This window comes from Uloborus diversus, chromosome 8 (genome assembly GCF_026930045.1).
Source record: "Uloborus diversus isolate 005 chromosome 8, Udiv.v.3.1, whole genome shotgun sequence".
Classification (NCBI taxonomy): Eukaryota; Metazoa; Arthropoda; class Arachnida; order Araneae; family Uloboridae; genus Uloborus; species Uloborus diversus.
In genome coordinates this window covers 138,261,203-138,288,481 of record NC_072738.1, presented here as the reverse complement: position 1 = coordinate 138,288,481, position 27,279 = coordinate 138,261,203, and the positions used below count along the sequence as shown (strand labels likewise).

Here is a 27,279-nt window from a genome sequence, read left to right as displayed (position 1 = left end):
TCGGAAATTATTTCTTGGAATCTATATGAAAGCATAAAATTAAAGAAGGGTTTTTGCATCTGTCATTCTCTCACATCTGTTTTGACAGAAAAATAAAATAAAATCATACATTAAAACTGCATGATCATAAGTTGCTTCCTGGTTTGAGAATATTTGTATGCAAATAAGCTGGGAAATACAACTTAATTTATGAATAAAATTTTGCAAAAAGACTTATTCTAAAAAATAATAATAATAATAATAATGAAGAGGCCACTTTTGTGATAGAATTCTGTGAAGGGTCTGTTCCTAGAACAAAGAATTTAGTGAAGGGGCCGCAATGGGGACCCAATTTATGTTTGGATCAACCCCTCCACAGCAACATGCCAATTTTATGATTGACACCAAGCATCAAAAAAAAAAAAAAAAAAATCAGTTGCAAAAATTGTTTGAAATTGTCAACATTTGGCTATTGTTGCAAACATTTAAAAAGAAACTTTTTTTTTTCAAAAAAAAAATTTTTAACTTTCGGAAAAAAGTACCGGATAAGGGATCTTTTAGTTTCTAACAATCAGAAATTGTAGCCCCATACTGTGTTGTACAAGACCCACATTTGATTAATTAACAGAAACTAGTGACTGAATAAATCGGCAAAGTATTCTTAAAATCAGAAATTTTATTTTCATCACATTACTTACAGTACACTGTATAATTTCATAAAAATATAATTAGAAAAACTTAAATCTTCTAACTTGTAGCTATGTTAAATAAAATACCATTTAAAAATCAAATAAATATTGAATAAATTATGCTAAAACCAACTTAATAAAATAGGAACAAATGTTAATAACAAGATAAGTTAAGAAAATTAAGTCACATATTCACATTTGGAATAAAATATGGCTTTCATAAAAAATGTTAGTAACAAAAACATACCATAAAAACAATCCAATGAAGATCATGTAAGTTCTCCTATTCAGTGTTTTTAAACATTGCATAAAATATATTTAACAATAAAAAATTCCTTTCAACAGCGTATTATAAATGCAGAAGCATACTATATCTACAAGAAAAACACATTGCATTTAAAGAAAAGAATTTAAAAATAAATAAATTATAATTCATGACGCATTTTTCTTTTAAAAAAAATTCTCTCCTACCTCCACAAAAAAACATATACAATATGCCAAAGACAATTTTAATGTATTTTTTTAAAGATAAAAAAAAACAACATATTCATTAATATTGTGCAACTATATTTTAAAAAGAAAAAAACAAAGATACATTATTTTTTTATTTCTAGAAATTGCTTAAGAAACTCTTAAAAGTGATCACTATATCAACTCATTCATTTGAAGTGAGCCTTTTTTTTAGAATAAATAAATCAATAAATAAACATTTTTAAAAGTGAAAATAGAGCATTTCAAAATGTGCTCTAACTATAATAAAGGAATGACAAAGAGTTAAAACTTTAATACATAAGCTCATTTATATGATGAATACAAAATGCACTGGGTTGCTTTTTTATCTAATCAAAAAAAAAAAAATAATAATAATAACATGAACAAAGCATAGCTTACATTTGTGTTGGAAAAAAATGGCATAAATTACAGTAGAGAATTGATTGTCCCAACTCCAACTGACCCCAATTACCCAAACTCCAATCTACTGAACTGACCAATAATCCTAACTTCAATTAATTGCACTGCCCAATTATCCCAACTCCAACGAACTGAACTTTCCGATTATCCGAGTGAACTATCCCTCTCATTTTTTTGAGACTGAGCAAGCAAAATTCAAAACATTCCTCCCAATGTATGAGAAAATAAGGACTTGGAAGAGGAGGAAAATGAAGGTCTAGACAGTTGAATTCTAAACGGGGTAACCCTAACCTGGGTAAAGCATGAAGGAAAATTGTACATACACAATATTTTCTTAAATGTACCTAGTAACTGCAAAAATTCGGCTGAAACATAAATTTTATGCATCGCAAACATGTATTTCATATGTTTTCATGTAGTCAGAAGCATCCCCGAAGCTGTTTTTACAATTATTTGAACTTCTACGTATTTGAAATGGGCCCAATCTTGGTAAGTGCGAATAATCAGTGCTCTACTGTAAAAATCCACAGTAAAAATAAAATATTTGAATTGTAAAATGCAGATCTTTTACTAAATGCTGTAAATATCAATTCAAGAACATGATGAATAATCCTGCAACAAAGCATGCATCATACATAAAATTTAAACATCTCTCCAGCAAGCTAATATTTTTCTATTTGGTAAGGTAACAAGGATGAGATTCTTCAGACTTTTTTCAAATGTTTTCTTTTTTTTTAGTTTCAACTTTTCCTTATTTCACATATTTTTGTAGAAGTAAAAATGGCACCAAGCAAAGTTGTTTAGCCAACATCACACTCTAAATATCACCCATTTTAAGCTGTATCACTTGCTTGAAAATCTTTCATAAACAACTTACGATTACAGAATTATGATGGATGATCAGGAATTTACTGCAGAAAAATTAATTTAACTAACCATACACATATGTATTCTGCATCATTAATTTTATTTATCAAAAAATATACCTTATTATTGTAGTGAAAACAAAGATTCCACCCCCCCCCCCTTTTTTTCAATATTAGTTTTATTATGTATTTTCCGACTCTGCAGATTTGCACTCCCATGCATGAGATAACAAGCACTTAACCCTTCACTACATTAACTTATGTGTTTATAAAACTAAATATGAACTGAATTTTACAGATGTGCTTCCAGGCAAGGGCGTACACAGGGGGAAGGGGGGGAGAAGGGACACTTATTGGCCTGAGAACGAGCCTGGAGGGGGCCTGAGATTTTTTAAAGGAGGGGTGAAATATATGCAGGGATGTAGGGGTAAACAATATGGAGGGGGGCTCATAAAAGTCTTTCCTGACGGGCCCCAAAATTTCTCAATAAACTTCATCAATAGAATACATCAAATAAATTTTAAAATAAAAATAACAAAAAATTTATATGATTCACAAAGCAAGAAAAAATAAATTAAAAAAAATAATAAATAAAATAATTAAATGAAACTAAGTATACTTTTTCCTTGCAAAATACTTCCAAGAATAAACAGTACATGTGCATTACATGTTCAAGTTCACATAATATATTGCACAGGTTTACCTCATACATATGTACCTTGAAGAATTAATTTCAGTCACATTTAATGTAAGTTCTACATAGCAAGTAATTTTCAAGTATATTTTGAGATACTCTTTTAACTTTCTGGAAGTATAATTACATAACAAATGGAAATTGTAAAAGGTAACGCTGCTCATATTTTTATTCTCCAGAAAATATTAGAGCAGAATTATTTATTTCAGTCAATGAAAAGAAACACAAAGTAAAAAGAGAATCGGAAATAAGCATTGTTGTAAAAACCATACTAAAAAAAAGAATGCTAAGATTTATACTGGGTGCAAAATTTTCCTCTGTGTTTATGTCAAATTCAAACATAATATCTTAACTCTTTTCAAAGAATAGCACAACTCATTATTTATACTTCCTACTCATTATTTTTTTTTTCCTGTGACACATTATATTTGTAGCTTGGCAACTTGGCTTAATATTTTTTTAAATAATTTTCATTTGATCAAAAAAAAAGCATTTTTAAAAACTCTAGGTTGAAACAGGTAATTATTAAGTTAATATAATAGCAATTAAAGAAGAAAAAAGACATAGCAATACAAAAAAAAAATTGCTATCTGATTCTGGACACAGGCAGTAGTTATAAAAATTTGCTAATAGATTGCCATTTATGAGTTTAATGAACAATAAGTGCTTATAGACAGATGACATTCGCAATTAGAAATAATACGTGATAAATGACCAACTATTATGAAGACTGGTGAAAAATAAAAATTATCAGTCAGTAAAATACTAAAAACAATTATTTTTATCTTGATATAATTTAAAAGCCGAGGTTCTAATCTTGCTTCACTCCAACTGATTCAATTCACTCTGTATGAATCAGCATCTTAGTTAACAAAAGTTGTAATCTCGATTCGCTTGGAAGGTCGGTGTGAACTAAGATGCTGATTCACTCGTGGTGATGTGAATCAGACAGAGTGAAACAGTTCAACAGCTGAAATATCTTTCACTGACTTTCAAAGTGAACCGAAATCTATAGGCGCCCATATGGGGAGGGGGGTCAAGTGGGGGCTCAAGACCCCCCCCCCCCTATAGAAATTAGAACTTCCTTGCTTTTAGTACTTTTTTCTTTGCAAAAATGTAAAAACATTTCTTTTCCAGCCATTAATGAATAAGTTATTTAAAATGTCAAATTTTAATATCTCTAATCTGTACTGAAATCAGTGTCCACGAGAAACATATCCTGCTAAACCATTCGGAAAATATCTCAGATTCCCCCCCCCCCCCCTAAAATTTTGCATATAGGCGCACATGCCGAAATCACTTTTTTCCACCAAGTAAACTTTGAGGCTGATTCACATGAAGTGAATCAGACTGAGTGAAGCGAGATTAGGATACCTTATAATATTTTGTTCCATTCATATATAATCACCAAAATCGAACTATCATATTATATACAAGCAACATTATTCGTTATAACGTAACACACAAACTTAACTTTAAAACATTCAAGGCTTGATAATCACTTTTGTCTGTTGTCAGATATTGTACAAATTTCAAAGTTTGTTCAACGAGTGGGCATCATAGTTCTTGGGATAGGGTTTCTCAGTACTAAAGTACTTTCGGCTGATATTATAGGCAAGCCATTATCACTATGGAAACTTACTAAGTGGGTTACACTTTCAAAAGTTCTATCTTTTGTTCTTACCTGTGGAAAACAAAAGAGTTATCTTATGAAATCAATTTGTTAAACAATATTTTGAACAGAAAAAAGATTTTAAAAATTCTGCATTCCAAGGGAAAAAAAAAAACACTGCAAACTACTAAACTTTTGTACACAAAAAGGGAAAAGGGGATAAATACTGGTATTTATTTTTTTAGAAAATTAAACTTTTAATAGTTTATTGAATAATAATATTTTGCATCACCTAGATCTATCTAACACAGGAGAGCCCCCCCCCCCCCCTGAGGGCAAGGGTGCAGCCCCCTAAATATTGCAGAGACCTACCCTCCCCCTCCCTCAAAAAATGAGAAAAATACCCCTTAAAACAATTTCCCTAAAAATTTCAATGCCGCAGTCAGCGCCATGCCCCCCCCCCCCTTCCTTAGGTGGGCACCCCTGATCTAACTGAAACAAAATAACATGACACTCAAACACAAAATAAAAAGATTCTTAGTTGATTTCAAACCACAGTCTATTTTTGTTGATTCAATAACAAATTGATTAAAGCATTCTTTATCACTAGCATCAGAGAAAGTATGTAGTTAGAATGAGTATGATAATAGCAGTATCAAATACTACTCTTAAGGGTACGCATCTGAATTCGATATGTAGCATAGATGCTGAATAACATAAGATTATTGTTGCATGTTAACTTCTCCATTCTGATCTTCTTCTTTGGAACATTATTTAGGGCAGTGATTCTCAACCTGTGGTTTGCAAGCAATTTTCACATGATTTGTTGCTAGTGAAAATGAATTTATACCATTTTTATAGTTGTAGTTAAATTTATTTAAAACTTTTAGATTTATCTCATTTTACCTAATATAACTGTTGTAAAAATATTATTTCTATTATATGTATGCACTTAGAATTCGAAAGGGTACCAAGTGGTCCTTAGTAGTGAAAAGGGGTAAAAATCTGAAGGTCAAAATGTTGACTTTTGCAACAATTAAAATATTATTAAATAACGGAATAAATAAAATTATGCTATTTAACTAATGTTAGTGGTATTCTTAACTATGTATAGGTGTGCATATAAATGCTAACCTCCCATTAACTCCTAAAATAACATTAGGATACATAAAATACCACTAAAAAGTTAATATTGTTTTGTATTGGCTGTGACGTACATTATATCTGACTCATGTTACAAAATAAATATGCTTATTTTTGAAATATCATAGCAAAAAGAAATTAAATTGGCCTATAATTTCCTTTAAGTGGCACAAATAATTGTAAATTAAAACATTCTTACTGTTTTTCTTGACTACAAAATTTACAAATATGAAAAAAAAAATCAACTTTTGATACTTATGGTACAAAGACTTCAATGCATTAACAATCAGTTCCTTTCCATTATTTTACCGAGAAATTTAAAACCATACTAAAAAATTGTCTTCTTTTGGAATAAATCTGTCATAAAAAATGCAATTAGTAGAAACAGGCTAAAACAATAAAAAATGTATGTTTCAAATTGCTTCTAATAGAGAATTTCATCAGAGTTTGAGCTTATAGAACAAGCAACTGAGAACATACAAAAAAAAGTTGAGACTTTTTTTCAATATTTTTCTTACTACCAAGTTACCATTTTATGTGGAATTGCAATTATTCTATCATAACTGGGATTGTTTTTAAATAAAAAGTACAAGATAGCCTCTCTGATAGATGAAACAGTATGCCCGTGCTGGTGCTTTGCTTCATCATAATGAAGAGCATATCTGAATTCGATCCATTTAAACTACAGTAACCCTAGTCATGGGAAGAACCTAACCTACCACTCCTTACACGCTATATGGCAATCTAAAGCTTCATGCTAAAAGGTTGTAAGCTGCAAGATATCAACAGCCTGATTAAGACAAGCGGAGACTGTAGTTTTGCCCTCCTTATCGACAAATCAGTCTGAAATAGTCAATAATCAAGCTTAAGGCAGATGTCATCTCATTGAAGCTACTAATTAGTAGGAAGTGAGTTTGAAGAATTTCTACTGCTGTAAATAATGCACATAGAGCTTAAGCAAAAAAAAAAAAAAAAAAAAACATCACATACCACTCCTTCTGGATCAACAAGAAGCAAATGTTTTCTTATCCCAGCTTGCATGCCAGTTAAAACATACTGACCAGGAGAGCCTTGAGATTCACGAACCAAAAAATCCCCATCCCTCACCACCAACGTTTCACTTTCCTTCCTGCTGATTGGACCATGGAACCATTCTTCTTGTAGAAGTACTACCCTGTGATTGGCTAAACCTGCAGGCCATTTATGTTTCACAGAAGTCACAAAAGGTGAAGGTGAAGAGGCATGTGGTGGGGGATGAGGGGGTGATTCACAGGACCTATGTCTTGGGGGAGGAGGTGGCTGGTGGTTAGAATCTGCCAGAAGAGCAGTTTCAAATGGTTCTGTAAAAGAAATAAAAAGCTTTAAAGTTCAATGCTTTAAAGTTTAAGTTTTTAACTAAATTAAGTATACATTATAAAACAATATGTTTTTCCATGATTAAAATTTTGAAAAAATTGGAAAATAATTCTGCAAAAATATTTGTATTGAAAAGTTAAATAAGAAAATCATCTGCAGCAGTATCTCAATTCCTTTGAATTAGTATAAAAATAGAATGGCAAATAAAACTTGTAACATAAGGTGTAAAAAGAGAGAAAAACTATCACATTATAGTTCATTAGAAATTTTGAAATGTAAGTCATAATGCAACAAATTTTACCAAGTTGCCAATGTCTAAGCTGTTATGATGCTGGTTTATTTCATTCACACTTCTAATCACAGAAATATGAGGGATAGTCTAATTCAGAAAAACCATTCAGTTATATTTGGAGTGAAAAATTTGTTATTTAAAACCTTCAGGGGCAGAAAACATTTTTTCCCTTTTTGATGACAGTACAACAAGGATTCCAATAAGGAACAATATTAACTTTTTCTTACATAAAGATGAGCAAATAACTGTGGACTGATTTGAAACCTTTCAATCAACACAAACAATTATATACCACGAAAATGGAAATTTAAAAAAATGCTGCTAGGAGAGGCAAGACCAAATGGAACATAGTACATACCAATTACGAGTATATTTTCTGAAATTGTGAATTTAAGCATGCATGTTTTTTGCACATATATGTCTTTAAGTAAGTTGAGATGAAATGGCATAAAAAATAAAGGTATTCAGAACGCAATAGAAGCTAAGTACAGCAAAACGTTGTTTAATCGGACTAACTGGAATCAAAGGCAATCCAGAGAATCAAAAATGCGGATATTCCCAGAAATATGGTAAAAAGCAAAACAAATACTTAAATAAGCTTTCACCATTTATTACAATGAAAAAAAGATGTTTGTAATAAATTATATAGAGTTGTTTACAAGATCATCAGAAAATATAAACATAACTTTTCACATCATTTCTTAGCAAAGAATGAGCCAACACAAAAAAGATTTCCATTTCAAAGATGACATTTATTCGAAAGAAGCATGGTAATGTACCAGGGTTGGCAAAAACCCAGGTTTTTTTTAAAAAGCCCATGGACCCAGGGTTTTTGGGTTTTTTTAAATAAAACCCAAAAAAAAACCCAACTAAAGCTGGGTTTTTTAAATGATATGTGGGTTCTTTTTGTCTTTTTTTAGGGAAAATGTGGGGGTACTTGTAACATTGCAGCGTAAGTATATGGACAAAGCGCAAAAATTGTCTTGGGGTAAAAAAAGCTGGAAAACTAATTAAAATTCTACGTTTTCTGAAAAAAAGTATAAAAGACAACAAAACCCAAGAATGGTGAAGTTTCAGACTTTTTAGTTTCCATGATTACCAACAGTTAAGGCAAAGTTACTTCTCGAGTGAGAAAATCTATTGTTCGTTTTTAATTATTACGATTTTTTTTTTTTTTTTTTTTTGCATTTTACTTTATTGTATTTTCTTTTGTTATGCAAATCTACTGTAGATCCTCAAGTAGTTTAAATCCCTTTTTACTGAATTCCAGCTTAATCAAGACATTTCTTTGAACTTTATGTTGCCTGTATTTCTATTTCTGTGTACAGAATAAGAAATATTAAACTTTTTTGTAAGATAATGAAAATACTGTACATTCTATTTTGTTTTCTGTCTGACCGTTTGATAAACCTGTTGATTTCTAAAAAATATACCTTGTTTATTCGAGATTTGTGACGTGTTGGTTTGCAGAAAATAATTCACATGAAAGCCTATTAGCTAGAGTAGTTTCCTCTGTACAATCTACAAATATCGAGAAAATCAGACGTGATAGGACTAAGTCAAGATAATTTGAGTTATTTATTGAGACCAGTTAAAGAAAAAAGTTTAATATATTTGTTTAAAATCTTTGAAGTATTTTTTTAATGCCGTCAAGAGTTAAGAAATACTATTAAAGTTCAAAATTCATTTTTTATGTCCATTGTTTGTGGTAAAGAACAAATAAAAAATAAGTTTAAGTTGTGAAAGTATTTAAAATAAACAATTTTTTAAAAAACTTCTCAGAAAATTTAAAAAAAAACCCAAAAGTGGGCTAAATAATGGGTTTTTTTTAATGGGTTTTTTCAAAAAAACCCATTGGGTCTAACCCAATTGGGTCCAATCGGGCCAACCCTGTAATGCACACTTTATCATTAGTAGACAATCAAAATAATAAAGCAAATGTTTAGCATACTTATACTTATATTCTTGAAATATTAATTTAAAAGTATTGTCTATGTGAATATAAAATTTTGAAAAAGTCTATAAATTTGATCTGGAGATCCAGATTAATGAGGTTTTACTGTACTTACATATTTGTTAAAACAGGGTGGCAACAGGAACTGTGAAAAAAAATTCCCTGCTTTTCCTAATTAAGTTCACCAAAATTTTCTGATTTAGGTTACTAATGATAATGAGTTCCTTCCTTTGTCCTACTTGAAAACCGTTGCATATTAACCAAAATGCAGTGTTTAAAATGTTTTAATTAGTTAATTAAAAAGATATTTTGAAAAGGTGCTCTGTTTTTTAGTAAAAATGGTATATTAAAATATCTACATGGAAACATTATAGGAAATCTAAACCAAATACTTTACTTCCAGTAACCAGTTAAGATAAGAATTCTAAGAAATTATAAAAACTGTTCTTAAAGACATATCTAATCATGATAAATTTAAAAAGTTTAGATGGAAATAATTTTGAACTAAATTTTCATGCAGTATAATTATTGCTGCTAGAATAACAAGTGATAGTGCAAGTATACAAGTAATGCAGTTTTACTTACGTAAATAATAGACATATTTATGTAAAAGAAATTGAAACCTTTTAACAACCAGTCATATTGAACTATTCTCTAATCAAGAAGATAGGTTTTAATGAATGAATACAGCATTTTAACTATTAGAAAATAATAAAAATATTTACTAATGTATCAATTTCAAATGATTTTATTATTTGCGTAAAAAAATATTAGATTACTTTTGTAACAAACATTGAAATGCAAAAAACAATCTATTAATTTTAAAATATATATGCATATAACTTGGTTTTAAAATAAAAGAATTTTTAAAGTCTGCAAAAAAATCCCTTTGTATAATCTGAGGCGACAGCGAATTATACGATGGCAAAAATCAAAGTTAATTTTGATTTTCATTCAATTTTAGCAATTAAATTAAAAATGTGAAGAAGTAACAACTTTTAAGCTTTTATAAGTATTAATTTGAAAAACAAAAATTTCTTCTTGAAAACGTGATTACAGTCAGCCGCAGATCTAGCTGATTATTTTGAGAGAGGACATTTGAAATTTTTTAACAAACTAGCTTTTTATTTTTCCGAAAAACCACAGCCTCTACCTATCTTCAAGTTTCTATAAGTAGAATGAATTTACAAAACGTAAGTTTAAAACCGAATTTTTTTTTGTGTAATTTATTGCTTTGAATAAAAATGTATAGAAAGTTTTAGCATCAAGAAATTGTGTAAATACTGGAGCAAAATTTTGGAAACTTAGTTCTGTTTCGAGGAGAGGAATATAATTTCGCCGCAAAGTAAGACCTATATTTCTTTTAAAATAAAACACATGTGTTAAATTTTGTTAATTTCTCTTAATATTTTGTCTCTCTTTTTTATCTTAAAAAATACCTACACTCACAAAGTTTTGGCCATGGCCTTCATGTCCCCCTCCCCCTGCTAGATCTGCCCCTGATTACAGTACACTAATTACTTCAAGACCATGAGAAAAGGCAAAGGAGCTAAGGCATTAATGATGGATGTTTATTTTACGTAGAATGGAACACGTGAAAAAAAAATTCGAGCGACGTAAAATAAACAACTTTACAGGCACAGAAGCAATCTTGGGACGTTCATCCTGTGGTTAATAAGTTAAAATTCAATATTTTAACATTAAGGAAAAAAGATGCACAAATATGTGGCAGTGTATAATCGCATCTCATTAATTTTACTTTTTTCAAAACAAATAATTGGCAGAAAATACACAGGGAATTAGGTACTTAATTGTGCATTTTTTTTCTTCATTCAATTAATTTTCCCTGAATTTTAGTTATTTTTTCAAAATTCCCTGACTTTTCCCTGATCTGTTGCCACCCTGCAAAAACATGGCAATGCATCAACATTTAATGTTCGCAAACTAATTTATAAGTTTAATGAAAAGAAATAAAACATAAAATAAACATACGCATGTCGAAAGAATCAGTTCCAGCCTGCTCTCCAGAAGTTACAATGCTATTGACATATTCTGTAAAATATTATACACACAAATTGTTTCTTATTTAAAATATCACAGAATTTTATGAAAATGTTATTATTAAGCAATTGATATATTTTAGATCTTTTTTTTTAAACTTTATTATGTAACATTTAAAAAAAAGGGAAATAATTCTTTCAACCAGGTATTTATTCCTTATAAATGCCTCTTTATCATTTTTCTTCCCTTGGCATTAGTGCTAACAGTTTAAAAACCTGTACCACTGCAAACAGTGCATTTTATTTTGTAAAATTCAACCTCTTGCTCAAGGTTTCAAAAGGGAGGGGTTCAAAAACTTTCCGTATCCATGTTCACAATACTGCAAAAGTAGAATAAAGCCTACTTACTATGCCACATGGAACGCGGTTCATTAAACTTATGAATTACTATTCTCGCATCAGTTTTGCTTATTTTTAGCAGTAGTACAGTACACCATGTCACTGATGATAAGAAGAGTAACTAAGATTTGATAAACTTGCACAGAATATTTGTAAAACCTCATTCTCACTTCTTCATTTCACAGCTGTTAAAAATTTTTCGCAGAATTGTTTTTAAGTAAAGCTAATAAACATTTTGAACAATTTATACACAGCCATCTTGGTTACTGAAAGATTTAAGTGAAAGAGATATGACTTCATAAAGGTACAATTAGAACTTGACAATCAGAATGGTACTTTACCTGGTTCTGTTATTGGCAACTTTTGATTTTTAAGTACTTGGTGTTCTTGGTTGTCAAGAACGCTAGAGGTATCAAGAACACAATGCTAAATAGGGAAAATAAACAAATAAAATGAAAAATACCCCTTACATAATTTATCGCAAAATAAAATTTAAACAATAAATATACAGTCTTAGTTTATTATTGAGCTTGAAAATTGAAATTTTTTCTGAAAAAATTTAAGTCAAGTTATTAGTCAAGGATTGCAGTAATGTTTTTAAATGTTGTATTTTTCTCTACTGCAGGTTCTTTTTTTTTTTCCTTTTCCTTGTTTACAACTTATGTGCGCTGTTGCACTGTATTTCTAAAAGTTATAACTTAGCATAAATTTTAGTTTTTCTTCTCAGATAATCTTTATATTATGCAAAAAGTACACTACCAAACCATAATTTAGCGTGTCATTGTCAAGATTTTTTTTTATCATTCTAAACATTAGTAACCAAAAAAGGGCAGGGGGGGGGGCATTCACCATAAAAGAGTTTTCTATGAATATCAAAAGCATACCAGAAAAATCTATGAGTTTTTTTCTGGTATGAACTCCTTCAGGCTGCTATGCCTCAGGATGTTATATGCCTCAGGTCCAAATTATGGCCCACAGGACATATGATGGGACTCATGAAGCAGATTCGTGAGGACCGTTGTTTAGTTCAATATTACAAATTGAAAACCATTTTGGAATTTTCCAAAACAACTGGGAACATGATCTTATGATACAGAGAGGAGCATGGTAAATTGCTGATTTGGGAATGAAAAAAATAAGTAAATAATTAACACTGTCTCCTCGTTCAAACATGTGTCTTTTGAACTAAGCATAGTCAACCTGATTTTTTATAGTTTAGCTGCAATGGTGCTTGCACTGTACTAAAATTAGCAGTTTCCAACCTTTTTTGCCTTGCGAACCCCTTCCAAAATCTGTACCAGTTTGGTAAACCCCTTCTGCACTAAGTAATAAGCGACAAGCCCCGCCCCCCTACACACACATGCACAGAAAAATTTGGGAGGATTTTTTAGTTTGAGAAACAAAAATAATAATTACAAAATATACAAGTACAAACATTGCTACAAGCTTAAAACGATAGCTAAAAAAATTATTACAAAACAAATTCAACGGAACAATCCAGTGATAATTCTTTGAATTTCAGCCCACTTTGAAAAAATTCTTAAAGTCATGGTTGCGGAGCAAAGAATTTCAAAGTTCAGCTCAAATGTCTTGTTTGACCATTTCAGTCTTACATTAGGTTCAGCATTTAATTTTCTTCTGCATTTATCTCCATGTGTGTACTGAAATTCATTTTTTCCCATGAAAACTTTGTCAAGAAGGGGTAATAAATTTTATTAAAAGTATCCAATCCCCAAGTGTTACCCAAAAAGTATCGAATGTGCAAGAGACGAATGAATGAATTAAAAACACTTGAACTAGAGACTTCATCTCAAACAAACATGTTCAATTCTCGCCATTACATTATAATGTTTGCCAACCCCCTTTGTACATCTCACGACCCCTCAGGGTTTTGTGAACCACTGGTTGGAAAACGATGCTATAAATTATTTTATAAACTATGCAGGAGCGGGACATTTAATCGAAACAAAAAGCGAATATTTCGCATTCTTGTAGTTATGTTCGTAGCTATCATAATTTAAAATTATGTGAACACAATTTTTCATAAAGCAACAAATTTGATCTGGATAAACAAGGTTCTACTGCACCTTTAAAGTAAATTTTGCTTTTCCTCTACACATATCACTTACCAGAGCCATTAGCCAAGAGTGGGACACCTCAAAAAAATTGTACTTGGGGGGGAAAACAAGTTATACCGTACTAGTTTAAACTGATTTGTTCTAATGCTACATTATGCTCAATAATGTTTACTGGTTGGTTTTTGAAGTCTAAATTAATAGTGTACGGTTTCAATTCTGAAAGAATTTTTTCAAACTCGGGAAATTTTAAGATATGCTGCTATTGTTGATTATATCATTTATGTAAACTAAGTTTTTGTGTCAAGATCAGGTTCCAAATAACTAAAAGTGAGACCTTAGGCCCACAATAATTTTGAAGCCCCCTGAAAACTCTAAAGTAGAATGCAGTGGTTGATTTACAGGTTTGGAGTCCTTCGGAATGCATTTTTGGGGGCCTCTTTGTCTATCACAGACCTATGTATAAATCATTTATCATGTGCATTTACGAATCTTCTTCATAGCCCCTCATAATTGCGACTGGGTTAAATTTGCTGCTGGCAGAATGAATAAAAATTCCCCTTTAAAAAAGTTATTTTTTTCTCCCAATTAACAAGTTATTATTTTTTGATCATTATTTTTAAAGTACATGTATTTTCGCATAGTTTTAATGCTATGCATAATTCTTTAAGTAATTTGGAGCCCCTTAGGATGAAGGGGCCCCAGGCTCAGGCGGCCTGCGCGGTAATGAGGCCCTGGGCAAGATAGAGGATTAAATTTAGATTTAAAACTAATAATTATTTTTAAAAAATCCTGCTATCCTATACTCACTAACGTTTCATAAGTTTTTTATAAGAGCACAAACTGAGAAAAAGCAACTGTACCCATTATTTAAAAGGATTGCATAAGCTGTTACAACAATAATAATAATAATTTTTATTTTTAGATAATGTACAATAACTCTTCTTACTCCAACGCCATTTTGTTGATAATCAGGCAAAGGTGGCAATGGAGGTTGTCCTTCTGGTGGAACCTTGCCTGGTAGATCATTGTAATATTCAGGATCTTCTCCCCAAGCACAGTCACTACCATTGAACACTGGATTCTCCAAGCTGCAACAGAAAAGAGCGTTTAATTCATATATTCAAAGCGTTTATTGGAAAATAAATAGCATAAACACCACTATCTAGCAAAAACATAATATTTTAGATTTTCATTTTTTTTTTTTTTTCTCTGCAGATGTCTTTCTCCAAATTTGATTTTGTACATACAATTACTAAAAATATTAAAAGTCTAAAACTCTACAAGCAAGAATAATTCTTGGTGTTTGTTAAATAACTAGTTTACATTCATTTTTAATATAAACATAATGATTTTTAAAATGTCAGGATTTTTACAAACAGAAAATAATTTTTTAAAAGTACAACAGTATTGAAAACTATTAACTACATTTAAAAGAAACCATTTTCAGGCTATTAGAACACTAATTTAACTTTCCAGATAATCACCACCAAGAATATGATCAAATCTTGAAAATAAACAAATCCTGATTTTGAGCGTAGAAACCTTCCTTACTACTACAGGAAAAATTTCAAGCCCTGGAAACTTTAGTTTTTCATTAAGAGTTTCGATGGACACATATCAAGAAAAATAAGCTAATTATTCCAGGTGACAACAGTGGCAGATAATGTTCCATAAATATGGAGTGTAACTGAGAATTTCTCTCTCTTGTTCTTGTTCTACCAATTGTTGCATGACTTTGGGAGCTGGTAGATTGGTTCCTTGTCTGCTGGACTTGGTGGGCCAGTTGGTTTGGGCAGGGACAAGGTTCGTACTCAATTTCAGAAATAAAATGAAGGAGTTTTGGAGGAGTTTTGAAGGAGTAAAATGAGATTTTGAAAGAGTAATAATGGGCTGTCATTAAATGATGTTGCACTTTTTTTTCAATATATTTGACCCCCTTCCCCTTTTGTCACACTTTACCTTTCTCCTCCTATTGTCACATGTCATTTTTTTTATAATCATATTGATATAATAACTGTATGATGTCACTTATTGTCACCCTCTCTCTTCCGCTTGTCACAATTTCATGAATCCGTCTCCCCTTCAACGCATTGCCCTTTTTACAATATTATAACTACAATTTACTAAACAATTATTTTTTTTAAACACAATCAATTAGTGTAGTACATCTTCTTATGTATTTTTGAATAGTTAAATAATGATTAGAGAACCTGACATATGCTGCTCAAAGTGTGGTGGAGAAAAAACAATATAATCACAAAACTTCAAAAAAATAGCCAAGCACCATTTAAGCATATTTTATTTCACAGATGAAATGTCTATCATATAACAATATTTTCACCTTAAACTTTTATGACTTCTATGATCAATTTGTAAATCACATCTTTATGAAAAAAATAAATACACGAAATTACTACATTAAATTCGCCCTTATACCTTCACTCCTGTGACGAAGTTAAGTTATCGATCGAAGTATTTTATGTTACTGTCATAGAGGAAGATTATGTAGTCCTAAAATAAAAAAGAAGGAGTTTTGAAGGAGTCAAAACCAAAATGAAGGAGTCTGAAGGGCCCTTCGGAAAAATTTCTTAAACGAAGGTGTATTGGAGGAGTTTTGAAGGAGTGTACGAACCCTGGGGAAAGATGATCACCTTCGATCAATCCTCAATTAATGACGGGCTTGCCAGCCTCACTCTACTCGATAAGTTTTCCTTCATTTTCCAAGAATTCATTGGAAAACCAGTGGGGAACTGTGAGGTAACGAAATCTCTTTAGCAAGTGGTGATTCAAGTGCGTAAGGGCTCTCCTTTTCGAACATTACCGTCGTTTCTTATTACCGTGCTGGATCCTGTATAGGGTTTTACATTAAATTTTTTGCACTAGTTTTGGTAAATTTTAGAATTAATAAATGCTCAGAGATTTTTTCAACCATTTTTATTTAAGTGTATTCCAAAATACATTCCCGAGGCTCACCAATCTGAACTTAAGTTAATTTTTTTATGCAAGTGGAAGTTAGCAGTTGGATACTTCATAGCATGTCATAATCAAATCCTACACAACACATGTGCGCATCAAGATCGCTCAAGTTTAGCAACGCTGAGTACGAACACAGAGTTTTGTGAGCTAGAACGGAAGCAGCAGAATAACTGCATTCATTGAACTGGAAAACAGAGAAACTACGCAGCTGAAATGTCTGGATTTCTCACTAATAGCTTGGAAAATTTTCTCAAATATCATTGCAATAAAATAAAATTACCAGGACAACCAAAAACCTTTTCTTTTTTTTTAGCAACTCCAAAAATATTTTTCTTATAGCACATAGTTTACAAACAATCGGCGAGTTACAAATTTTTTAGAAAATATTTTTGTTCCAGAAATTTGTTCCCCACTATTATTTAATATAAAACACTAAAAAGAATTCTTTCAAAAGATCAACCCTTTTTAACATAAAATTATCATTAACATAAATTATTAAAATTCCAATCATTAAGATACATTGAATAACTGCATAAATACTCACCGATCTGGTACTGTAATTGCTCGAGGAGTTTTTTTCAGAAATTCTTTGAATCTTAGTTCAAAAGCTTGCCCAATTGTTGTAATGACATCTTGAGCTAGACCTCCACCACACTCAAGTACGAAACATGCTCGCCCAAATCTTGAATTTTTTGCGACATAAGCAACAAAATCTAAAGTATCCTGAAAATGAATGAAAATATTAACAATAATAAATGAACAAAAATAAAAAAGAGAAATGCAACAAATAATTCAAAAACAGCAATCACAATTTTATTTTAATGAACTGGAAGCAAATTCTAATAAACTTTTTAATTTACAGCAATTATTGATATTTAAATCTATACTAATAATATAAAGCTGACAAGTTTGTTTGTTTGTTTGTTTGAATGCACTAATCTCAGGAACTACTGGTTCAAATTGAAAAATTCTTTTTGCGTTGAAAAGTCCATTCACTGAGGAAGGCTACAGGCTATAATTTACGTTGATCTTTTAATTAGAAAAAAAAAGTTATTCAATGTTTTATGTCATTTTTAGCAGTGTTTAGTACTTTTTATCTCGCAAACCCCGAACTAATTGCACCAAAAAAAAAAAAAAAAATTGTACTAAAATGTAGAAAATTTATTTTTAAGTATGATAAAAAAAACTTTTTGCAAATAGAGCAATTTTTATATTTTTTTAAATGAATTTTTGAAAAAAACCTTATTTTGCATTTTTTCCTGGGTTTAATTTTTTCTAAATGCATCCCCCAAAATGTATAAAGGCCTCATTTCTGAAACTTAACTATGTAATAGTAAAGCCATTTCACCTTCTTCAGAAAAAAAAAATTTCAAAAATATGCAATAGTTATTGTTTTACAATTTTTTTTAATGCAGAGCACGGCACGACTTGCAAGCATATAGCCGAAGTTATGTCAATCTTCATTTTAGGATGGTCATTACGTCATGGAAATGAAGTCATGGGCACGTGATCCAACTGCAGCACATGCTTTTGCTTTTTTTTTATTTCCATTTAGGAATTTTATTCATTCCCCCCCCCCTGAAGTTTTTACTGTTTTTTTTTCGTCATTTAATGTTACATATCAGTGTGCATTTGAGTCAATAAAAGCAGTGATTTCTTTTTTCCTTCAGCACACTATGGAGAACAGAGAGTTCATTATTATTATTTATTTATTTATTTATTAAATATGAGCAGATCGTATAGATAAATCAATGGATAAAGATTTTGATGAACGTAGATGGTTAGTAAGACATAGATAGGCCTGTATTTACAGAACTTCAACGAGTGATTAATGTCCCCCCCCCCTCTCCTTTGGGACTACTTGAATAGAAAGGCGACAAGCTGGTCGCCACAAGCGACTATCTTTTTATGTGTTTTGGTGAATAGTTTTATATTCCAAAGAGACTAGTAGGTTTTTTGAAAAGGTGTGTACGCATTTTAGTTGAAGAACAATTATTTCACATCAGAAAGGTCTGCGGAGGGGAGGGGGCATGGATTTTTTTGTTAAAGGGGCTTCCTTTAAATTCTTAGCATGAGCAACGCCGTGCAGGAACAGCTAGTGAGTAAATAAAGATAAAGACGCAACTTTTTACACCAGTAAAATCAGCGGAAAGATGTCTGTTCTGGTTATAGAGTTAGATTTTACATATTGTATTTTCATCATTCAACCTGCCAGTGCTGCATTTTGATCCAACTATGCATTTTACGAACTCAAAATTCAAAATTTCATTTACTTTTTCATTTATTAATTCAGAAATCTGTCTAAGCCAAAAATTATGCTTTTGATTACTTAATCTAATCTTGTTTAAGGAAAGACATTCATTTTAGTTTTACATTTAATGTTTGAAATGAAAAAATACTGATAGAAGGAAGTACCAAATAAAAACATACAAGAAATGCTACTTCAGAGCATAATTAAAACTACATGCAATATATTGCACGTAGGGAGGTCATGGCTGTAGGCATATTGCATGTAATACCGCCGTAATAATTAAAACTCTTACTGCACAAGCACAACAGTTTGAAGGATATATTAATAGATTGAAATATAACATACAGCATCTCCACCTGAAGCAAATGATACGTTTGGCATCTCATGATTTGATATAACCTATAAAAGCAAAATTTTACACATTTAATGTAATTAACAAGCAAAGAGTACTTACAAAACAAATTCTCAATTTATGGGAAAAAACATTTTCTGCTTCAAAAAGTCAATGCTGTAACCTTTTTAGGGCATAAAACTTTTTGTAGAGCAGTCAAGAATGCTTAATGATCTCACTTTGCCCTTGGTAATTGTCTGTTAATCTGTGCGACTGATATCTATGCGTTCCTTGGTCTTTTTTAATTTCATTGAACAACTCCTACAAAAATAATCTTATAACCTTGGTTACGTTAAAATTCATCAAAAAATTTAGCTCTATTATTTGACATTAAAAGTTTTTTAAGTTCTGTAATGAACTTTAAGCATGACCCCGACATTTAAAGAAAAATAGGGTTATAACAGGAATTTTAATGCGGCTTCAGGTCCCTTCTGTCCCTAGACCTTATTGCTGGGGTACCCCTAGCATCCCCCATGTGGAGGCCATGACTATTGACATTATTATTATTCATAACATTATTATGGATTTTTAAACATTAGTCTTCAAAAGTTTGACATAAAAAACTCAACGTAATTACAGTGCTATTATAGCAAAGGTAAACTTTTTCCAAAACTACCTCTTCACCATTTAACCATTTTAAAGTATATAATAGCTCAAAAAAATTCCTGATTTTGATCATCAACAAATTCAAGTTTTAAGAAAATTTTTTAAATTTAAACAGCAATTACTTCAGAATTTGGTTGAGCCATTTTGTTCAACTTAAATGCTAAGATGCAGCATGAGGCTGCGCAACGGTAATAAGGTCTTTTGCCTATATAGGCAAAAAATGATGGAGATGGCAAACTGTTTAACATTTTGAAGAATCTTTATAATTATTCATTGCAATTTTTTTAAATTAATTATTTTTAATGACACTTATAATACTTTTTTTTTCTTTTGCAGTCAAATTTATTTATTTGGTGGAATATTTGCCTTTTAATGAACACATTGGAACAGATGAGAAGCAAGGATTTTTGAAAACTTGGCAGGATCGTGTTTCCATAAATCAGTTAACTTTCTTAATACCATGATTCACGAAAGTTGGTTTTGTGTCATAAATGAAATATCTAAAAAGCTACTTCGAAATTTATGCAAACTTATAACTTTGGAAACACAGGGAATCAGCTGATTTCAATCTTTTCTTGATAGTGAACACTTTAATTTGTCAGAAACAGTTTCATAGTTTTCTTCACTGATTAATTTCAGTTTCATTAAAACAAAAACTACATGTTATAGTTCCAAATTGGTACTTTTGTAACTGATTTGAACATAATTACGAATTTTGACTTAACAGTGCTTAAATTTTGTATACTGCTTTCATCTACAAGTCTACCATTGAAAGCACATGATATGGGGCAGTAAAACTCAGAATTGGTGTTAACCAATGAGAATAAAGGACCAAGTTCAGAGACATAAAACGGAGGAAAAAACACAATACTAAAAATTGTTAGCAGAAGTAGTTAAAAAGTGGAGTACTGCAAAAATTGTTAGCTAAAAAACAGGTTTTCTAAACTTAATAGGCTACTTGAAAATCAATGTCGCTAAAAAAGAACCTTTAATAATTCTTTCAGTGGAGAAACCAAAACAATGACTTCAAGTCCAAAGTGTAAGCATACTCAGAAACAGAAAAAATACCAGCATGAGACAACTCAATTTTACCTTTATAAATAGAATCAATAATATAAGGTTAGGAGAATAGCCATGATTCCAAGCTACAAATTTAAAGAAAAAGTGCAGCCTTAAAAATTCAGATAAAGGAAAATGTTCAAAGAACAGAATACAAAAGGATTAAAAGAGATTAGCTTCAGATTTGAATGATGAGAAAAACACTTATGATGAAGCAGTATACATGCCAAAGAGCCAAAAGTTTACTAATAATCAAGGAATACAAAACAATGATCAACCTAACGTACATAAAAAGGTGACATAATGGTTTTAAAACTTTAAACTTAATCTTTAGGATTTAAAACTGAATCTTAAGGGTTTAAAAGTATTTCTATTGTCTTTGTGATTGATAACTATGAGTTCCTAGATCCTTTTTTAATTTCATTGAACAACTTCTACATAAATAATCTTATAACCTTAGTTATGTTAAAATTCATCAAAAAATTCAGCTCTACTTTTTTACATTAAAAGTTTCAAGTTCTGTAATGAACTTTAATCTTCCCTTTTATTAGGGAAGATTAAGAGAGAAGATTAAGAGTAAGGGAAGATTATTCCTTCATTTATTCTTCCCTTACTCATTTCATGATTCAAAAAAAACCTTAACCATAATGTCATACTATTTTGCTCTTATTTTCACTGAATCTCTCAACTCAACCGTGGAGTGGCACCAGACTTAAAGTCTGTGTCACACAATGGACTTCCACCAAAAATGTACTAACTTGAAAAACAACGGAGTAAACAATTTAATGCGGAAAATTAAACACAAAATGAGATGTTTTCGACACAAGAAAATATGTTAAAGCAAAAGCAAAAAGTTTTACTCTTTACTGTTTGAATTCTTTAATGCGAATGACACTAATCTTAATACATAAAAATCAATGTCCTGAGATAATATATATACATATATACATATATCAACGCACAGCCAATACTGCTGAAACCTCAGACTTGAAATTTGGCAAGTATGTCCACATGATTACGAAAGTATCCACTAAGAAAGGATTTTTTGAAATATTAATTTGTTCGGGAGAAATTAATTAAAACCCCTTAATTTCTGTGAAACTAAAACCTGTAATTGAAATTTAAATCCCTTATTTTCGACGGCTTTCATCCATTCAAATCATTATTCAGTACTTCATCTCAACTTTTTGTAGATAGCGAATTTTAAATTTGATATTGTTTTTATTTCTCACGTAATTCTTCGAGGCTTCTCTCAAGTCAAATAATTATGTTGCTGTCTTTTGCTTTCATTTTTTTACCACTGGAAACGAAGTTTTTAAGAACATCATCTCGTACCGACTATCCTTTTGAATTTAGAAGGGTGCAGTTTCCTGTAAAAATTTGTTTTGCAATAACCAACACAAGGTCATACATTAAAAGTAGCAGTGATCGATTTAGGAGAAGACTGTTTTTCACACGGAAAATTTTATGTAACTTACTCCAGGGTGAGTTCATCAGCTTAATAATTTTAGCACCAGAAAAAAAAATGTTGTATACAAAGGAAGTTTTTGCTTAAATATAGGTATAATGATAAAATGTGGATGGCCTGCTTTTGCAAAGAAAATCAATACTTTAAAAGCTATAGTTAATGACAGTTCAGGATCGGTTAAGGACAAGGGCATATATATATATATATATATATATATATATATATATATATATATATATAAGGAGTCCAGGAGCCCCGGGACCATCCCACAATTAGAAAAAATTATAGGTAATAAGTAATTATTATAGGGGATTTTCGTAAAGGTGCACCAAGCACTGTTATCCCCTACTAATTCCAATACCCGAGCAATGCCGGGCACGGGAATGCTAGTGTTTTCATAAAAAAAGCAAAACTTAAAACACTTATATACAAAACTTTGGTATTAACTGTTTTGCACAAACTATTAACTTGTCCTAAATAACTGTTCTTTTTTTTTTATTAAAGAGATGGTTTAAGCAGCAGACAGGGCCCGTTAAAAATGCAAACCATGCTAGAATCTGGTGCCGTGACCATGTGAAAAGTAATGAAAGATAATGAAAATAATGTACCATAAGTAAAAGCAAAAACTAAGCTTAAAAAACTGCTAATTTTGAACCAAGATTATCAGTAGATAATACTATACCTCTCCAGACTCCATAACTGAAAGCATCATATATGAGCTGGTAATTATTAGATTAACATTTGAACCAGCATAATCCATATTCGGCTTTTCTGCCAGCATTCGCAACACACGCTTATCAACCTAAAATGAAAAAAATAGTAAATATTACCTTTCTAATGCTAACACTACAAAGAAAAGATAGGTGAAGTCTGACTGCGAAGAGTTGGCTTTTGGCCCTGCGTTGTTTCAGAAGTATCCATTTTCGTGAAGGGGCAATACAGAGATGAAAGTTGAAGAACGGAATTGACAAGTGCATTATTGGCTCTGGAGCTTGAATATGTCACCTTGAAATTTCAGAAATTCAGCAAAGAGGTTAAACATTTCAATTTTATACAGTCTAGGCAGAAGTCTCATTGGACAGGTAACATCCCACGTAAGTGGGTGGGTCTTGATTTAACCTCTTTCAGCAGTCATTGGTCACAGAAAACGCCTCCTGTAATTAATTTGAATTGAAAACTGGCGAGAGTAGGATTGCAACAAAGAATACAAAGCTTGTCCTTTTTACGTTCTTGCCAACTCAATGCAGTTATTGCTGTAACCTAAATATTTCAGTTCTAAATAATCACATAATGAAAACATATACTATGAGTACATTTTTCTTTCATATCTCCAACTCATAATCTCGCTTCACTTCGAAATATGGCATGCGTCCTTTCTTCCTTCTCTATATATTTTAAGGAATGGACTTGTTTACAGAAATGATTGACAAGAGTCATTTGTTCGTGGTCGGACTATACTATACTGCAAACATTAAAATACGACCATTATGGAGACTTTGCATGAATAAATTTCACAGCAAGAATTTGACTGCAAAAAAGGACTTTTAGAACATAAGTAGGGGCTTTTTAAGTGAGCCTGTATAGGACTGGACTGAGTTTTAAAATCCAGCAGAGTCAAAAATTCAGATATTCAGCTTACTATACTTTACTTTTATTCATTTTACTTTTTCCAAATTAAAAAAAAAAAATATATATATATATATATATATATATATATATATATATATATATATATATATATATATATATATATATATATATATATATATATATATATATATATATATATATACAGCATTTAGGCTTAAAATGAGTTAAAAGAAGCATAAGCTTGTTTTCTCTTAAAAGTGATAGTAAATCTTCTTTGCAGCAGGTAAAATTAAGAAAGTTCGTGAAAAAAATCAGGAAAACTTCATTATGATTTTTGGAGGAAATAAAAAATTTTAAAATAAAGGAAAAGGAAATTTAAATATTAAAAAAATGATAGGATGTGTACTCAAATTTTCATACTCATGTATGAAAATGTTTTGTTTTTATGATCACATGATCATTTAACGATTGGGATTTTTCCCTGAATTTCTCATCAATTAAAAATCCCTGTTTTAGGGAATTTTGTATAGTTGGCAAAATTTTGGATGGTATCATGGGCGCCCATATGCAAAATTTTATTATTCTGCTTAGATATTTTCCCCATGGTATAGCAGGATATTTTCTCCATGAAAACCGATTTCAGTACAGATTAAAATTTGAAACTTTCAATTACTTATTCATTAATGGCTGGAGAATAGCAGGAGTTTACAATTTTGCAAAGAAAAAAGTACTAAAAGCAAGGAAGTTCTAATTTCCAAGGAATCCCCCCCCCCCATGGGTACCCATGGATGGTATTTACTTCATTAGGGAACTCAGGTTAACAGGGTTGGCCGGATTGGACCCAATTGGGTTGGACCAGATGGGTTTTTTTTTTTTTTTTTTGAAAAAAAAATAAAACCACTATTTAACCCACTTTTGGGTTTTTTTTTTTTTAATTTTCTGACAAGTTTTTAAAAAATTAATTAATTTAAATACTTTCACAATTTAAACTTCTTTTTTATTTGTTCTTCACCACAGACAATGGACATAAAAAATGAATTTTTAACTTCAATAGTATTCTTAATTCTTAAAGGCATTAAAAAATACTTGAAAGATTTTTAATAAATATATTTAACTTTTTTCTTTAACTGGTCAATAAATAACTCTAATTATCTTGACTGTGTCTGATTTTCTCAATATTTGTAGATTGTACAGAGGAAACTACTCTAGCTAAAAGGCTTTCATGTGAATTATTTTCTGCAAACCAACACGTTACAAATCTCGCATAAACAAAGTATATTTTTTTGAAATTAACAGGTTTTTCAAACGATCGGACAAAAAACAGAATAGGATGTACAGTATTTCCATTATTTTACGAAAAAGTTTAATATTTGTTACTCTGTACACAGAAATAGAAAAACAGGCAACATAAAATTCAAAGAAATGTCTTGATTAAGCTGGAATTTAGTAAAAAAGGATTTAAACTACTCTAGGTTCTACGGTAGTTTTGCATAACAAAATGAAATACAATAAAGTAAAATGTAAAAAAAAAAATTTAGTAATTAAAAACGAACAATGGATTTTATCACTCAAGAAGTAACTTTGCCTTAACTGTTGGTAATCATGGGAACTAAAAAATATGGAACTTCATCATTTTTGGGTTTTGTTGTCTTTTATACTTTTCTTTAGAAAATGCTGAATTTTAACTAGTTTTCCAGCTTTTTTTTACCCTAAGACAATTTTTGCGCTTTGTTCATATACTTACGCTACAATATGCTACAAGTACTCCACAATTTCCCTAAAAAAAGACAAAAGGACAACAACAGCATTCTTTGTTTTTAATTTTATTACAAGCAGAATGACCTAAAAACAGAAAACTTTTTTTATCTCATTTCAGAGCAATATTTTAAAAGTTATTTACAACTAAAAATAGATTAGTTTCATTTTCCACTGAAATGGGGGGTAACATGACTCTGAGAAGTGACGTGAGATGTGCCTCTCTTCGCAGTTGCTAAACCTCTTTCTTCGATGTACATTTGCTTTACGTAGCATGCTTTGAGTATTTCTGTGCTTAGTTCGGGTATTTATTTAGGTAATTTTTGTATTCATTTTTCTGTCGAAAATATGTTTTTTTGTGATCATTACATGGCTAAATGTTATCAGTTTCCAAACCACATCTTAACTTCAAAAAAAAAATCTACTGTATCTACAGAAGGAACTGTTCCATTCTTTCCCTGCGCTTGCTTGCACTATTGTTCAAATTTTTGAGAATTCTTCCAATTTACACTAGGGAAGTGAAGAATGTACAGATTAAAGGAGAATTACTTTCCAGGAATTTTAAGAGATCGCAAATCTGCAGGTGGTCAATGATCACTTGAGACATTTGTTTTAGATGAACAGAAGGCATCACATAAACATGAGACATGAATCAAAGAATTGATCTTAATATATCCTTGAATCCTATATATTTCTGTGATTCATTATAGTCAAGGAATTGATCTTGCTTTGAAAGCATATTCATGCAAGTAATTTTTAAAAAGTGATTTACCTTTTTTTTTTTTTTTAATGCTCAAAAATAAGAAAGAACTATCTCTCTTTTAAGTAACAAAAAGAAGAAAAAAAGACTTTTCCAAGCTTAGTTTTTCTTAAACATTGATTACTATGAAAAAATATTTTTATAATTTATATATCCTATGTTCCATTACGGTTACTTATTTTTCAAAGTACTCACAACCTCAACAATAACTTTTTATAGGCCCTTTTCTTTTATTTTTATAAATATTAATTTGAGTCTTTTTTTTTTTTTTTGGCATTAATTTTAAGAACCAAAAACAATGTGCAAAAAAATGTTTTAAAGAAAATTATAATATCTTAAAATTACTCAAGCTTAAAGTTATATTTTCATTCAATTTTAGTTTTTATTTAAAATTATTATTAGTAGTAGTAGTATTATTTTAAAATTGATATTTCCAACACATGCTCTTA

At 30.5% G+C, this 27,279-nt stretch overlaps 1 protein-coding gene across 1 annotated transcript in view; it reads right to left on the bottom strand.

Annotated features, from left to right (window-relative positions):
• Positions 1-679: 679 nt before the first annotated feature.
• Positions 680-27,279, bottom strand: part of LOC129227377 (SHC-transforming protein 1-like) — a 30,181-nt gene continuing 3,581 nt past the window's right edge. Inside the window, exons 4-11 of the mRNA XM_054861926.1 lie at positions 23,408-23,527; positions 19,547-19,600; positions 17,495-17,673; positions 14,921-15,062; positions 12,238-12,322; positions 11,490-11,549; positions 6,886-7,235; positions 680-4,824 (exon numbers count right to left, since the gene is read on the bottom strand). Coding sequence (XP_054717901.1) covers positions 4,684-4,824; positions 6,886-7,235; positions 11,490-11,549; positions 12,238-12,322; positions 14,921-15,062; positions 17,495-17,673; positions 19,547-19,600; positions 23,408-23,527 — 1,131 coding nt within the window. The 3' untranslated portion in view covers positions 680-4,683. The remainder of the gene's footprint in view (positions 4,825-6,885; positions 7,236-11,489; positions 11,550-12,237; positions 12,323-14,920; positions 15,063-17,494; positions 17,674-19,546; positions 19,601-23,407; positions 23,528-27,279) is intronic.